This window comes from Tasmannia lanceolata, unplaced genomic scaffold, assembly GCF_043159265.1.
Source record: "Tasmannia lanceolata isolate RefF3 unplaced genomic scaffold, GAP_Taslan_0.1 ptg000020l, whole genome shotgun sequence".
NCBI lineage: Eukaryota > Viridiplantae > Streptophyta > Magnoliopsida > Canellales > Winteraceae > Tasmannia > Tasmannia lanceolata.
The window spans coordinates 4273942-4288738 of NW_027518697.1; the positions used below are offsets into that span (position 1 = coordinate 4273942).

The 14797-nt window shown below is 37.0% G+C and overlaps 2 protein-coding genes across 4 annotated transcripts; one reads left to right on the forward strand and one right to left on the reverse strand.

Annotated features, from left to right (window-relative positions):
* Positions 1 to 58: 58 nt before the first annotated feature.
* LOC143855213 (universal stress protein A-like protein) lies at positions 59 to 4922 on the forward strand. 2 transcript variants are annotated; one of them, XM_077365439.1, is made up of 4 exons: positions 59 to 477; positions 1750 to 1841; positions 2937 to 3055; positions 4685 to 4922. In XM_077365439.1, exons 1-4 carry the CDS (start codon positions 246 to 248, stop codon positions 4761 to 4763), a joined length of 522 nt encoding a protein of 173 aa, XP_077221554.1. In that variant the 5' UTR covers positions 59 to 245; the 3' UTR covers positions 4764 to 4922. The 2 variants fall into 2 exon arrangements, with proteins under 2 accessions (XP_077221554.1, XP_077221555.1); XM_077365440.1 differs by having other exon boundaries at positions 64 to 450.
* A 1851-nt stretch (positions 4923 to 6773) lies between these two features.
* Positions 6774 to 13585, reverse strand: ABA4 (abscisic acid (aba)-deficient 4). 2 transcript variants are annotated; one of them, XM_077365394.1, is made up of 7 exons: positions 13518 to 13585; positions 13338 to 13382; positions 11745 to 11976; positions 7753 to 7853; positions 7398 to 7526; positions 7176 to 7264; positions 6774 to 7068 (listed from the first exon to the last, which is right to left on the reverse strand). In XM_077365394.1, exons 2-7 carry the CDS (start codon positions 13380 to 13382, stop codon positions 6930 to 6932), a joined length of 735 nt encoding a protein of 244 aa, XP_077221509.1. In that variant the 5' UTR covers positions 13518 to 13585; the 3' UTR covers positions 6774 to 6929. The 2 variants fall into 2 exon arrangements, with proteins under 2 accessions (XP_077221509.1, XP_077221508.1); XM_077365393.1 differs by having other exon boundaries at positions 13522 to 13566.
* Positions 13586 to 14797: the final 1212 nt, after the last annotated feature.

The window sequence follows — 14797 nt, forward strand, 5'->3', positions numbered from 1 at the left end:
GTATCTGAGACTAACCGTTACAAATCGCCATGCAAAGATGAGTGAATCATCAACTGTAAGTCAACTCGCTGACTATCCGTTACAAATCACCTTCTTTATCCCCAATCTACCAACAAAACAAACCCTAAAAATCTTTCTTCTCCCATTTCCTTAAACTTCAATCTACAGCGAAAGAGCGTTTTTCTTACTCTTCTGCAGAAGAAAGAAAGAAAGAAAGGAAGGAAACCCTTACCCTAACCCTAGAAATGGCGGGGGAAACCCTAGGTGGAACAAAGACTGAGAAGAAAGTGATGGTGGCAATAGACGAGAGCGAATGCAGCCACTACGCTCTCGAGTGGCTCTTAAAAAACCTATTTGAATCAATATCTGCACCCTCTCAGCTCATTATATTCAATGCTCAGCCCTTGAATAATTTCGGATCCATTTATGCCGCGTCTCTCGGCTCTGCCCGTACGTCCTCTGCTCTATTATCAACCTGTTAGTATTCGTTTTCTTTGTTTTTTCACGTTTTTTTTTTTTTTTTTTTTTTTTTTGGGTTTCTATTGAGTTTAGGTTCAGTTATGATGCAGCTCCTTCTGTTGGAGAAAAGTAGGTTCTTGTGATAAAATATAAGATTTTCTCTTAATCATGGTTTTTGGATGAATTACAAACAGCCCTGGTGGGTGTTTATATAAAACACTCAAAGGGATAAATATAGAAAGATGTTATTATAAAAGAGAAGAATATAATATTCTAAATTTCTAATTAACCTAATTACTTATTTAATCTAGCTGTCTAATCCAGCTTTTTTAAAAAAAAATTCTTGTCGGATTATCTGCAATTGTTTTATCTATTGGGAGAGAAAATGATGGGGAAACATTGAAGTTCTGTTATTTTGTTTTTTATTTTATTTTATGTTGGCATGAAATTTTGGGGTATTTCGTTAGAGGCCGTTTGGATCTAAGTTCCTGTTTGGATTGGAAGAAGTTTCTGGAAAAGTTTAAAAAGGAAAATATTTCTAAAATTTCCTTTTTTTTAACGTATGTGAAAAGATAACTTATACCAACCCACCGATGTGGGGTCTTTTGCTTTTGCGTGGAACCCCCAACAATTCCCCCCTCCACGCAGAAGCAACATGGACAATCTCGCCCCTCCAACCGGAGGCAACATATCCGAGGGAATTTCACCGTTATCGGAGGCACACCGGGGTTGCCATACCTTGAGCTCTGATACCATTTGTTGGGACCCGGGTAGAACTCGCCCCTAAAATCTAGCTATTAAGGGGAGGGTGCCCACTTCCCTTATAAGCCATCCACATCATTTCACTTCACCGATGGGGGATCTTTTGCTTTTGCGTGGAACCCCCAACAATTCCCCTCTAAATCGTGGAAAGGAAAACAATTTATAAGAATTTTTTTTTGTCCGAAGTTTTTTCTTTCTTTTTGGCATGGCCTCCTAATGAAAAAGTTATTGAAGATAAAATTCAAGGGTCGAGTGGGATTGGAATTTTCTCCTAGAAGACATGTAAAAGTTTGATTTGGAAAAAAAACAATCTAAAATGAGTAAGTGAGGCTGGGAAACTCATTTTCAATGGATTTTGTTTTTTGATTACATTTTATGTGTGGGAGAGGGATTGAAGGGGTTTGAGCACTGGTGGATATTGGTTTTGCTTATCTTTGTTTTGATCTTCACGTATTTCTGTTTCAGCTCCTTTGGGAAAAAGGAACTAGATGCAGAGATAACTAATATTTTACTCTTCATGTATTACAGCTCCGGAGTTGATTCAATCTACCCAAGAATATCAAAAGAAGGTTTCATTTGCTCTCTTAGAACGAGCTAAGGAGATCTGTGCAAAAGCAGGGGTATGACTTCTTTCTGTTGCCCCTTTTTGACTGAAAATCAGCATAGCTAGTGAAAGAGAAGCATATATTGTATAGTGGTTCTTAAAAGTATGTTTTTCCTTTTGATAATTCTAAAGGTGCATATATAAAAGGAGTGTATTCAAAACTTAAAACTCGTCTTACGTTTAATGGAACTTACGTGGGTCTTTTTTCAAAACTTAACGTTAAATCTACATGAATAAAATATTTGAAACTATAAATCCTTAAAACTTGAAATTCGTCTTTACGAATTGTAATGCTTACCTACATTAGCCTTTCCTCCCTAACCAGCTATATTCCTACTCTTTCTATATATAAACTTTTTTTCACTTTCAAATAGGCTTATTAAGTGCTTCATGTTGACTTTGAGTGACACTTCCCACATGTTTTCTATTTATATTGTTAGAGATTTTCGCTGCTCGTATTTTCTCTTTTCCAGACCCTCTCGCTTCCCATTATGACAACTATGATTTGGAGCCTTGGATGAAATATTGATTCAGTTTTGCATGAATTTCGTAGTAGGTCAGCTTCAATCATATATGTTCTTTGTTAAATGAATTTTAGAGGATAGAGCTGCCCATGAAGAGAAGTGGAGATTTCAGATAGAGCAAATTAAACTGATTATTTTGTATATACATTTTTATGCATTAGAAAGAATTCAATTGTATAAATTTGGGACAGATTTATGGTAAGGGATCTGATATACCTTTTTATAATTCAAATGATATTTTGATTAGCCTTTCATTTTATTTGATGGGTGTACAGATGACTTGTTGACATTAGTTGATTTTATCTGAATCACAACTAGGAGAAAAAGACAATGGCATCCTGTTTTCTCGTCCATGATTTCTAAACATCACATACTCTGCTTGCTTTTAACATTGAAACCAATTTGTAACTAGAATATCTCATAACCCATTTCATCATCTCTTATCTCATTAATTCAATTGAAGGGCTTTTCATGTCAGGTGCTAATGCCTGCTCAGTGTATAGCTTTTTCATCTTCCACGTACATCCAAATTCCACACGCACACGCACATGCAGGGTTATATAAAATTCACCGTTTGCTCACTACAGGTAACTGCAGAGACAATTACGGAGGTAGGAGATCCAAAAGAGGTTATATGTGGGGCAGTTGAAAAGTATAATATCAATCTACTTATTTTAGGTAACCATGGACGGGGAGTCCTAAAGAGGTTAGTTACCTGCTGCTTTCTGAATTCAACCCAATGAAATAATGAAATTGCATGGTACCTCGAATGCTCACCATGTCCTTTAGTTCTTTTAGTTGTTTCAAATTTTACTTGGTTATGCATTTGTGACCCAGTTACTGGGATAGATTTCCTCCAACTAACGTTACTTGATAAGATAAAAGATTTGTGAATGTTACATTATTGTTTACGGATACACTGAATTATGTATCAAAATTCTTCACCTTGCCGTTGTTGTGATTCCCGTACATTTCTATTGAGCTACAGTCAAAACAGAATAACATGAGCAGTGCCACAGTTTTACTTCGAAATAATAAGATTTGTTGAAAACCATGAGATGGAAGTACTGTATGAGTGTGGAAGAATTTCTATGCAGCTTATTTCAATGCAGATTGTAACCTGCTACTCAGAAGCAACTACACTTTCTTGTTACATATCCCGCTAATCACCCTTCAACTTGAAATTCCCAATCCTCGAAGTAGTAAATGGATTTGTTGTTTTATTTATTTCAAGGAAACTATGTTGTGCACATAATAAACTAATCCACAGGACTTCCAAAATAAATATGAATATATCAAGAACCATGCACTCAGAGAAACACTTAACTCACCTGATAGGAAATTTAACTGTGTAGAACTCTACATCTATTGCAGAGTTTTATTATCTGAAACAAGTTCTTTCTCTGATACTTGACAACTAAATGACTTTCTGATATCCAAAATTCATGATCATCAAGAAACTTATGGCTGCCGTCCAACAATACCCTATAGTAAGAATTTTATGCGCTTACAAAGATCTTGTGAAGCAACCAGACAACACGACCCATGGAGGACAACCCTCTTCTTTCAGAAGATAACATAGAATAATTCAGTGTGAATCATAAGAGTAAATTCAAAGCTTTCAGCCTATAAAAACAGATTATTGGTTATTCCAATATGTTTCACAGGAAACCAAACCATCCACCCTAAATAAACGATCACATAGAAAAGAAAAACAGCCTTGATAAATGATGCATTGTGTTGTGTCCTCATCATACTGCAATCTTGTTCCCACATTTTAGCAATTTTGACAATCCAATTTTCTGCACACATGTGCCACATGTACAGTGGGGATAGTGGAAAACTGAAAAGCGAAAAAAGCACTTAATCACGTGAATAGACTGGATATGCTTAACTGTCTAGGATCAAAATATTACTTGCGAAAATTCTTTATGCTTAACTGTCTCCGTACATTAATGAAGATACGTTGTGCTCATAATAGTAATCTTAGCAGTTTCTTCTCATTGTAAATTTGGTTCATAGTTGTGGATCTTGCATATATACTGGATTGGTAGGTTTGCTTTGACAACAAACATAAATTATTCATGTTTTCATTTTTCTTTCTCATCTAAAGTCATCTGATATTATTGGGTGCCTCCTTAACAGTAGTAATCTACTCTACTGTTTTGGTTGCTTAGGCCATTGGTAATACATAGGAAACATGCATTGTGAGACTGCATTGCTTGATTTGATCTGGAAATGATGGTATACCGTTCTTTTATTCTTAGAAATTCACATGTGTGGAGAAATTGATTGTTGTCGTGTTTGGATACTAAATTTGAATGTGATGAAACAGGGCTTTCGTGGGAAGTGTTAGCAACTATTGTGTGCATAATGCCAAGTGCCCTGTTCTTGTTGTGAAGAAACCAATGTGAGAGAGAGAGAGCGTATTCCAAATATGAAATATGATATTGTGGATTTGATTGTGTGCTATGGTATTGGGATGTGTTGTTTGTTCATATATTGTGTGCTACGGTTGTGTGCAAAGGAGACGAAACTATTATATATAAATAGAATAGATGCAATTTTATTTAGCCTTTGGATCTATTTCCATGTCACTTTTTTTCCATGCTGTTACTGAGGTTAGATATTTGAGTTTTCAGGAAGTGGCGAATAACACAAATTGATCTATAAATTATCAGAAAGTCTTTTGTTTATACGTTGCCGCATATGATGTTCCATGGAATGTAAATAGTAATACCATTACCACATTTTTGTCATAAGCATTGAAGTATAATGTATGTATAAAAAATTGCCCATGAACTAGTTTGCAAAATCCGACACTTGGAATAAGGTGCGGTGCGCATGCTAAACCCTCAGAAAATCATATCTAAATGGTATCCAAGAACACAATAAAAAATTTCAAATTTGGAAAAATTTTGATGAATAAAAAAAATACAAAAGATTGGAAAATTCTTTTTTTGAAAAAAATTTCCCTCCAAAATGCTAAAAAGAAAAGGATTGTTAGGCTCTTTCCTAAAAGATACTTATTGGACTCTACTTTTGTATCTTGTAACCTTGAGGCTGCAGCTGGATTTCCGAAATCAGGAATTGGAATCCACATCATATTCTGACTCTCTATTAAATGGAATGAGAAACAAAATTAAAATAAAAAATTTAATTCAATAAATTCTCATAAAAATTCCATACCGACCGGGGTGGAATTAGAATACTACCTCTTGGACTGGGAAACAGATTCTGGCATTCCCCCCCTCTAATTCCACTCCATTGTTGATTCCACCCCCTTGATTCCGTTCTTTTTTTAATCAAAAGCTGGAATCAAGTGGGCAATCCAAAGTCCAAACACCCGAGAGAAGGATTCTTTGCCCATGGATACATAAGGCCTTTTTTAGGGTTCTGCCATGAAAAGATAAGCCACGTGTACGGGATTGGATTAGTTGATCCGAACGACAACTATGAGTATAGACCCTTGATCTAACAAGCTTAATTTAGGGTCCCGTTGAGATGAGCTAAACCTTGGATTTTTTTTCAATACTTTTATCTTTTGCATTGGATGTCTGTTTGGGATGGGACCACCATGTGGACCGCCTCATGATGCTCTACAAGATCAACGGTCTTGATCTGACATACGCGCCGAGACCTTGTGGGCCACCTCAAGACCATCTTGTAGAACATTATGAATTTATGAGGGACTTCCACTCTCGGGCACCGTATAATTTCTCCTGTTATTAGCACCTTATATATTAACCTTCTCCCCTTTGTTTTGAAAAGAAGCACACTTCCAAAACGGGATTTCGTTTAGAGACCGAGGATTTGGTCATTTCCACCCTTTTATATTAACCCGGGTATCAGATAAAATCTCCTATTAGATACCTAATTAAGGAACAAATTGGGCATATATGGGGTCCATTGGAAAATTCAAGTAGGCAATACTTGTGGGCCTACACGAGAGTACAAGTTTAGCCTTCAAGTGGACTCAACAAAGTATAGGTGAGCCCAACTTGTAGGGGTCGCATGGAAGAATAAATGGGGCATACCTCTTAAGACAGCATGAAAGTACTACTAAGTCCTAGCTGTAGGCTTACTTTAGGGTAGAAACACAACCTAACCATGAGCCCTTTACTAGAGTAAATACAGTGCAACTCAAATATTAATTATTCTTGGTCCACACTTTTCATGGTTGAAGAAGTGTCATGACTATCACACTACAATGGTCTAATCTTCTTCTGTTTTTTTTTTTTTTTTGAATGATAATCGTCCTATCTTCTATTTTGAAAATTAAGCAACTCAAATGTTACTCTAGGCATTCTGAATTGTTTTCTCTTTTCTATTTCACAACTGAGATTTTAAAACTAGCACTGGTGTGAATTCAATTACCAAGAGATCTACCTTTTCATTCGAGCAGCAAAATACCATATGAAATAGATCAGCCAAAAACATGATTTTGTTAAAAATCTTATGGCATTCTCAAAAGAACAAACAGTATTATGGTAACCAAGGTTTTCTAATTCCATTGATTGGATTATCTGATAAAGCAACAAAATAATAGTTCACAGTCATTCTGCATGTATATGCATGACTCATTTCATGTCATCTGCTCTTTTAGTCAGTACCTTGGTGATAGCGTGAGTAACGATTCCAATTGGGCAGAAAAGCAGGCATAAAGAAACTGAATGACGGGTCTCAATCTTGTTCTTTAGACCATCTTGAAATACTTGCCTGAATACCAGAAGAGCAACAGTCAAAACACAAAAGTAAAAAAAGAATTAATCAATTTGCATGTATCACAAGTTTGAGGAGGAGAATTAATTAATTTGCATGGAGACCTTGCGGCAAAAAGGTCGACAGCCAACAAGTGAATCCACGCAGAAGCTAAGGTCATCTCGTTTGAAAACATTCTTCCTATGCCAGGTAGCTGCAAAGAACCTCAGATTTTTGTGAATAAGAATAGGAGTCAAATGAATCATTTTTCCTTCAATTTTTTTTTAACTAAGCTCAAAGGAAATTTCTGTCTGAGTCATATTAAATACTATATGGTAAATACAGACCTCTGGCAACCAATATTTACTTGCGAACATCAGCCGTAAGGTTTCTGGTGTCCAAGAGAGAAATAGAAGATACGCATACAGAACTCCAAGCACAACATAAGGTATGCTGCTCTCCATGGTTCGCTTGGTCTGCATTGGAAGTCCAATTCAATCACATTGCAAAAACTAACTCTTTATTTTCAATAACTAGCTTATTATCATTGTGAAAACCTGCAACTCTGCAATGCATCTCAGGCTCACATTGTAGTAGAGAGGAAAAAGAACAAATGAATTGCCTTCAGATCAAATTGAAGGGCATTTTGTGACGGGATTAACTATATATGGTATAGCTCCAAATCAGTCAAAGACCATTTACCAGTTCAGCTTTGGGAGCCACCACCATGAGGGTATAAAATGGGAGAACGGCAGCTGTTCCCAGGGTGAAAGCATTACTTGCAATTTGAGAACTGGTGAGCCCTGCAAGACGAGTCATTGTCATTGAAGTCAATTGAAGGTTTTTAAAACAAAATAGACTCGAAGAACATAAACTATCAACTTTTAGTTTATTCACGATAAAGTATTTAGATCATTTTCGTCTGTTGCATCAGAGTACAATTATTAATGCTTGACATGATTTTCCAAACATCGCAAAAAGGGTAAGTAGGTGGGTCATTGGGGATAAACGAAGGAACCAGATCAAAATGCGCCTGTGAAAGACTGAATTCATTCCTTGAGATTGGATGTATATATCAAGAAATATTATGCTGTTGTATAAGGGCATGACCTTTTCACATTGCAAGTAGAGATGCTTTAGCACTCGCATATGATGGTGAGTAGGACAAAATGAAATAATGTGTCAAGTGTGTCAACTTCTACTCCCGGGATGGTTCCATCATATCTTTTATTCCTTCAATGGAAGAGTAGAAGTTTATTTAAAGTCTCTTGTCCTGAGTTCATAGGTAACCAATTCAAGCCAACTTGGACATTTGATTCTAAAGCCTGAAAAATATTTGCAATTAAAAAAAAGCCTGAAAAATATGACCGGAGATCCCTCCCATTTTTTACATCTTCATCCTTGCAATTATAGTAAGGTACAAAAATATCATGGTCGTAAGTTGAACTAAAATCCAAAATTGGTAAAGAATAGTTAGTTCTTTTGAAGATCATTCATGTCTCCATGTTTTCGGATGTACTTGCTTTGTCTTACTTCCACGGCATGAACATGATAATGGATAAATCATCTGATTGAGACGTAAAGTGTGTCTTTGTGAACTATGGAGCAGGTCAAATGGGAATGGTTGTTCTTGTTTCTTGTCATCTTTGTGTGTCAAGGAATGTAGCGTTGCATGAGTTGTTCTTTGAGAAGTTCCATCTCTATGGTTCTAAACCTTTCATTTATGGATTGTGGGAACCAATGATTTTTTTTTAAACAGTAATGAAAACTTTATCAAAACAGAAAAAGAAAACTATAAATTACAGAGGGAGCAGAGATTGCCCGCAGAAAGAGAATCTGTAGACATCCCCTTTTGCCAACAGATCAGCCAGCTAGTTGGCGCTCCAGGGGATGCAAAATGACAACTCTAATCTCATTGATGATGTTCGTAAATCACCATGGCCCCAACAAATCGCCATTGATCCATGAAATGACATTGGAGGAATGACCCTCCACCAATATTGAACTACATCCGTTGTGAGACGAACACAGCCTTAGACACACGCGAATGGAGCAAACGTCTGCCTTATTTGAGTCACATCTCTGAATCAGACCAGTGAACATCAGCAGCACCTAACCCGGCCAGGGCGGGGTTACCCAACGACGCACCGCCAAAGTTAAACTTGATGAACTTAGTGGGAGAGGGGGTGAGGAGAGCACTTTTGGACACTGCTTATCCTTCTGCACTCTATCCTTGATGATGATTTTCCAATCACAGACCAGATTGAGGGTAGAATACCCTCTATAATCTATAAAGCGTCACGCTTATTTTGCGTCGGTTTTTTTCTTTCTAGATGCTGCAGAACTGTCTCAGTTTGTGCTTTAGGTGTTTCATTCTCTCTTTTGGATATACCATCATTCAAAGAAAATGACAACCTGAAATTCATATAGTCCCCTCTTAGTGTCACCAAATCTTCATGATATTTCCTACATGTATAAATCAATAAGCGTGAGGGTTCAGCATCTAGAAATCAAATATCATGAATTGACTCAGTCCTGTACTTTATGATCATGACTGTCTTCTTTAGTTCTTGTCTTGTTAATTGTCCAGCGTTTGGATATTTTTGTGCATTCCTTGGGGCCTCCAGGTTCCTTGAATGTAGTATCGCAATGATGCGTAGCTTTTGGGCAGGTATGGGTTCAAAGATGGAAAAGGGTGCAGGCAAAAAATAAGATACCTGGATGATTTAATTGCTTGTGTATCTGTACCTGTCTGATATGTAAACCTGAATGATAATGAATAGAAGTTGTATAGTATAAAGGTGTTATCCCCAACTAATTGTCAGATAGAACACCAATTGTCATTAAATAAAAAATAATAATTGTCAGAGGACACCGATTCCTAGATGCCCCTCCCCCCCCCCCCCCCCCCCCTCCCTTCTCTAAGTTGAATTTTGATAGTTCGAGTTTAGGAAATCCAGTTCAGTGGGTGTAGGGTTTACTCGGGGCCAATTAGTGTTTTTTATTCTAACGAGCAGAGATTCGGGTTCTGCTCAGAGGGATAGACTCGTTGATCAATACTTATTAGGCTCGCTTATTATCAAGGGTAACTTACTCAATGCAATCCAACATATTTGAGATAGTGTTCCTTATGCTTATTGATTCGCCAATGCGATTGAAGAAATCTTAGACACATTTGAGGTGCATGCCATAGTTATTCAGCATGTTTATCGTTTGGAACTATGAGGCAAATCATCTTGCTCGCTATGGGTTTGGGCTAGTCTATGCAGAGTTCTGATTATTCACCTCCTTGATGCCTTTTGTCTCGTTCTTTTGTCTTTTTGCTGGTGTAGCTTGACCATCTCAGTCTTTGTGGTTTTCTCTCTTTTTATAAATTCTTCACCATTCAAAAAAATATTGTCAGAGAGGACACCCTGATGTGTAGAACATGAAAGCTAGTCAAGATCTAGAAAGCTTAAATATACGATTGTGTGATTTGGCAACCACGAATCTCAAGAGTCACATTGGCTGGTTTGGAGCAATGTTCTTCGATAGTTAGATGGCTCGCATATCATGGGGTTTTCCATCCTCCTATCTCTTTCTTTTGGAGGGATGAAGTTGTATGCATCTTGGAGAGAAAGGAAGGCTTCTGTGGTGCATGGCCCCTTTTGCAATTATGTGTGGTCTTTGGATGGAAAGAAATCATAGAACATTCGGTGACAAAGAAAAACCTTTTTCATCTTTTTTTTGGAATTGTTCGAGAAATCATACGGCACAACCTTTTTCGGATAATGCTGCCTCTGTATTTTCTTTTAGTATACCAATTTAAGGAATCCATATAAGTTAGCAATTGATGAAAATTCACATGACTTACCAGTACATGACTACAAACAGACCTGATGTTGCAGTGGCTCAACTAGGGCCCTATCTGAGTATAGTTGAATTGGCGGTACAGTGGAAGTCTGGGACCTCCTTTTTTTAACGGAAATGAAATCTCCTTTCTATGAGCCTAAAACAAATAGCAATAATATGGATGACTATTTACTAATGCAAAATTAGTTATGGACCAGACATTATTTAATGTCAAGAACATTATAGTGGAATTAGCAAATTAGATGATAAATGTATCTGATACATGATGATGAATACTCGTGAAAAAACATTCCATCAGAATCTACTACCAACATATAAGGGCTGAAAGTGGTTAGTGATGACACCAAACAATAATTGCATACACGCGCGCAGCCACACACACATATGAATGTATACCGTGCTGTGCATTTCATTGGATGGGCAGTATGGCACGTAACTTGTAGAGTAGAAGGTGAGGAGAAATAAGATAAAAATGAAAGCAACGAGTTAGATGGAAACTTTGTTTAGAAGACGTGTTACTTGAGCAGTCACTTTCAAGAGTATCAATGCTTAGAGTAGATTTTCAGTCGAACATTGTAACTGCTGAACCAATGCACGAATAGTTATATCTAAAATGATGATGTTAGTTAATGCTATTGTCATGTGCTTCTCCCAAATCTGGAATGCTCATATTAGCTCATCTTGTTTACTGAATGGAAAACAAAGTCACATGCCCAATCAGTACATAACGAATCCTAGTTTTAATTTCAGAAATGGAAAACAAAATGGAGCAACTTGTACAACTAGTGAAACATGACTTTATGGAAATGGAAAAAAATAGAAATACTGACAAAAAGTATTACATGAAGCGGATATGGTAAAGCCATTTTTGTTGTGATTGGAAAATCTGGTAAGTTTTGGACGGAGAACAACTCTTGATCCTCCCAAAAAACTCTGCTCACTTCCAAGCATGCCTCCTATTTTTTCACCCCTTTGGCCATAAAGTTCAGTACCCACACCTTTGAATGCAAAGACTGATCTTCTTTCTATCCCCGAAAAATGAAAAGGTCGGAAAGTTTGCAATGTTCGATCGACCTACGAGAAAGGACACAATTAACCCGTAAGAGTATTCCATGAACTACCACAGCAAAATTTGCCCAAGTATCAAGCATTACATCTACAAACAGAAACAACAGCATACTACATGCTTTCGTCTAGGACAAAAGAGTAGGTAGAAAGAAAAAGAAAGAAGAAATGTGTGCAACATGAAGAAAAAGAAAATGAAGCCAATTTTTTCCATATGAACGAAGTATTTGAAACCTAAAGAAGCTGTAACATGAACTTGGATGACAAGAATAAAATCAAAGATAACTAAAGAACCTTAAAGACTATCTGGGTGATTTGGGAGGGTCAAAATCAGCTACTGTGAAACTTGTTAGTGGTTATGGAACAATGTTAGGGATTAGGGAACTAGCGACTAAGTTGAACTATCACAAATTCCTATTTAAATAAAAAAAGGGCGGCCCAGTGCACGAGGCTCCCGCCATTGCAGGGTCTGGGGAGGGCTAGATGTACACAGTGTTACCCCTGGTTTGCAGAGAGGCTGTTTCCTATTTATATATAAAAAAATAAAAATAAAAACTCCAAGCCTAAGAATAAAATCCATCTGATAGCCAAACAAAAGTGCATAAAATATCCCAGATATACAACTAAATTTTGAAATATGTGACAGATATACAAGTGAAATCCATATAGCGCAATGTTCTCAGAAGAACACACCCGATTCAAAATACCCAAATGAGAGCCTTAAATATCAATTTCTCCTTGGACATTACTGATTACCCTAATGGATCTGAAAGGGTATTGTTACAATTGATAATCCTTGGACACAGTTCATTATTTTCAGAAACAAAATACCAAAGAGAAAATTCATGAAACATGAACATACCAAACACCAAACTTAAATTTGTAACAGAGAACCCAAGTAATCCCTGTAAATATCCCAAGCTGTAAAAAACATCAAATATATACATCGAGGGAGAAAAATCTCAGGAACACAACTTACAAACAAATGAATGGAAATTTTACCGAATCCACAAATGAGAAATTGAGAAGTATACCAAACTCCCAAGTGAAAATCAGCACAATAAACATGTTAACAACAAGAAGAGATAAATAAAATATACCAATACCACAATCAAAAACCCATTTACCATCTTTTATTTCATTCACGAAAATCAGTAAAAAAATAAAACCACCTACCTAGTGAAAATCAGAAACAAAAAGATAAGTGATGAAAGATACTTTAAAAAAAAAGAAAAAAAAAGAAAAGAAACCCCCAGATTCAAACTAATGGTTTTTATCATCTTTCCCACCACAAGAATGCCCTCTACCAAATAGAACTTCATAAAATGAAAGAAAAAAAACCCAGAAAAGAAATGAGGTGAGAAACAGACCTTGAGAGAAATCTGCGAATGGGAAGAAGGGAAGAACAGGGCCATCTGTGGTGGGAAGGAGAAGAGAAGAATAAGAAGAGATTACACATTCTCCAAAAGCCCTTCTCCTTAAAATACAAAAAAAATGAATAGAGAGAGAGGAGAGATGAATGAATTTCCGAAAGAAGTGGAATACAGTACAGACAGAGCTTCCGAAAGAAAAAGGCATGCGCACTCTCTCTGTATAGACCACCACCCCAAGCCTACAAGCCGACAACATATATCTTCTCTTGGATTAGTTGGAACCTTTTGAGTTAAGTGGGCCCACGTGAAGAAAGGTCATTTAAATGACCAAAATACCCTTTATTTTTAGGACTTGCTCCAGTGTTTTGGTAACTCTTACTTTGAGGGTATTTTTGTCATTTTGATAATTGCAGGCAGAGCCCCTCCGTAATGGGGCCCACTACACGACGTTATAGACTATAGGGGGTACCTTAGCTTATAAGTTGGTGGGTCCCATTTGTGGACCAATGAGAAGGCACCTATATAATTTTAAGATGCTATAAGAATTAAGAAGTGCACCATGACTCGCCTAGAGTCCTTTGTTTAGATTTTATATAGTGGACGGCCTAGCATGCACGTGCCGTCCGAAAATATAGTGGGGCCCACATCCTAACTCTTCCAATCTATAGGTATTTCTATATCGTAGGGTTCATCTGCAAATTAGAGGGTTGGGATCATCTAATGAAGATTATTTTTCTGGCACGGTCTAGTCTAGAAACATTGGGGTCCAACGAACGGCTTGGATCTTAGAACAAGGTGGGCTTCATTGTTTTTTTCAAAATATAGGCTCACCTACAAGCGGACGTAATACAAACTAAGACCCACATAATATATGACACGTACATCGTATAATCATATAACGCATATTCTTTAAAAAATTCATTGTAGCCACTTGTTTGCAGATCCAAACCGTTTATTTGTTGAGCTTCTAAATAGGCTGTGCCCCAAAAATTATCCGTTAAAGTATAAAAGATAAACAACGCATGTCTCTGAAAGCTTAAGCTTTTGGAGAAGTTGGTAAGAGCTTTTGGAGAAGTTGGTAAGGTAAGATGGTATCAGAGCCAAAGGTCTCGAGTTCAAACTTTCCGGATAGTAAAAATTTACTTGCGATGGTTGGCCCAAAGTGGGATCACATGTGCCACGTATTTGCCAAGTGGGCCACACGTGATTTTTGAGGCAATGTCTATGTGCATTGAGTCGCAACAAATGAATGATTTGGATCTTCGAATAAAGTAAGCTAGCGTGATTTCTTTTTTTAACAGAAAACACTTTTGTATGGTGTCCACCTTCTTCAAAGATCTAAAATTCTTTGTTGGTGTACTTATGGATCCACGTTCAAAGGGAGAAGAGAATTCATGTGGGCTTATCTAGTTCAAATATGTAAATAATTCAGTTGTCGGGCACCACCAAAGGTTCAT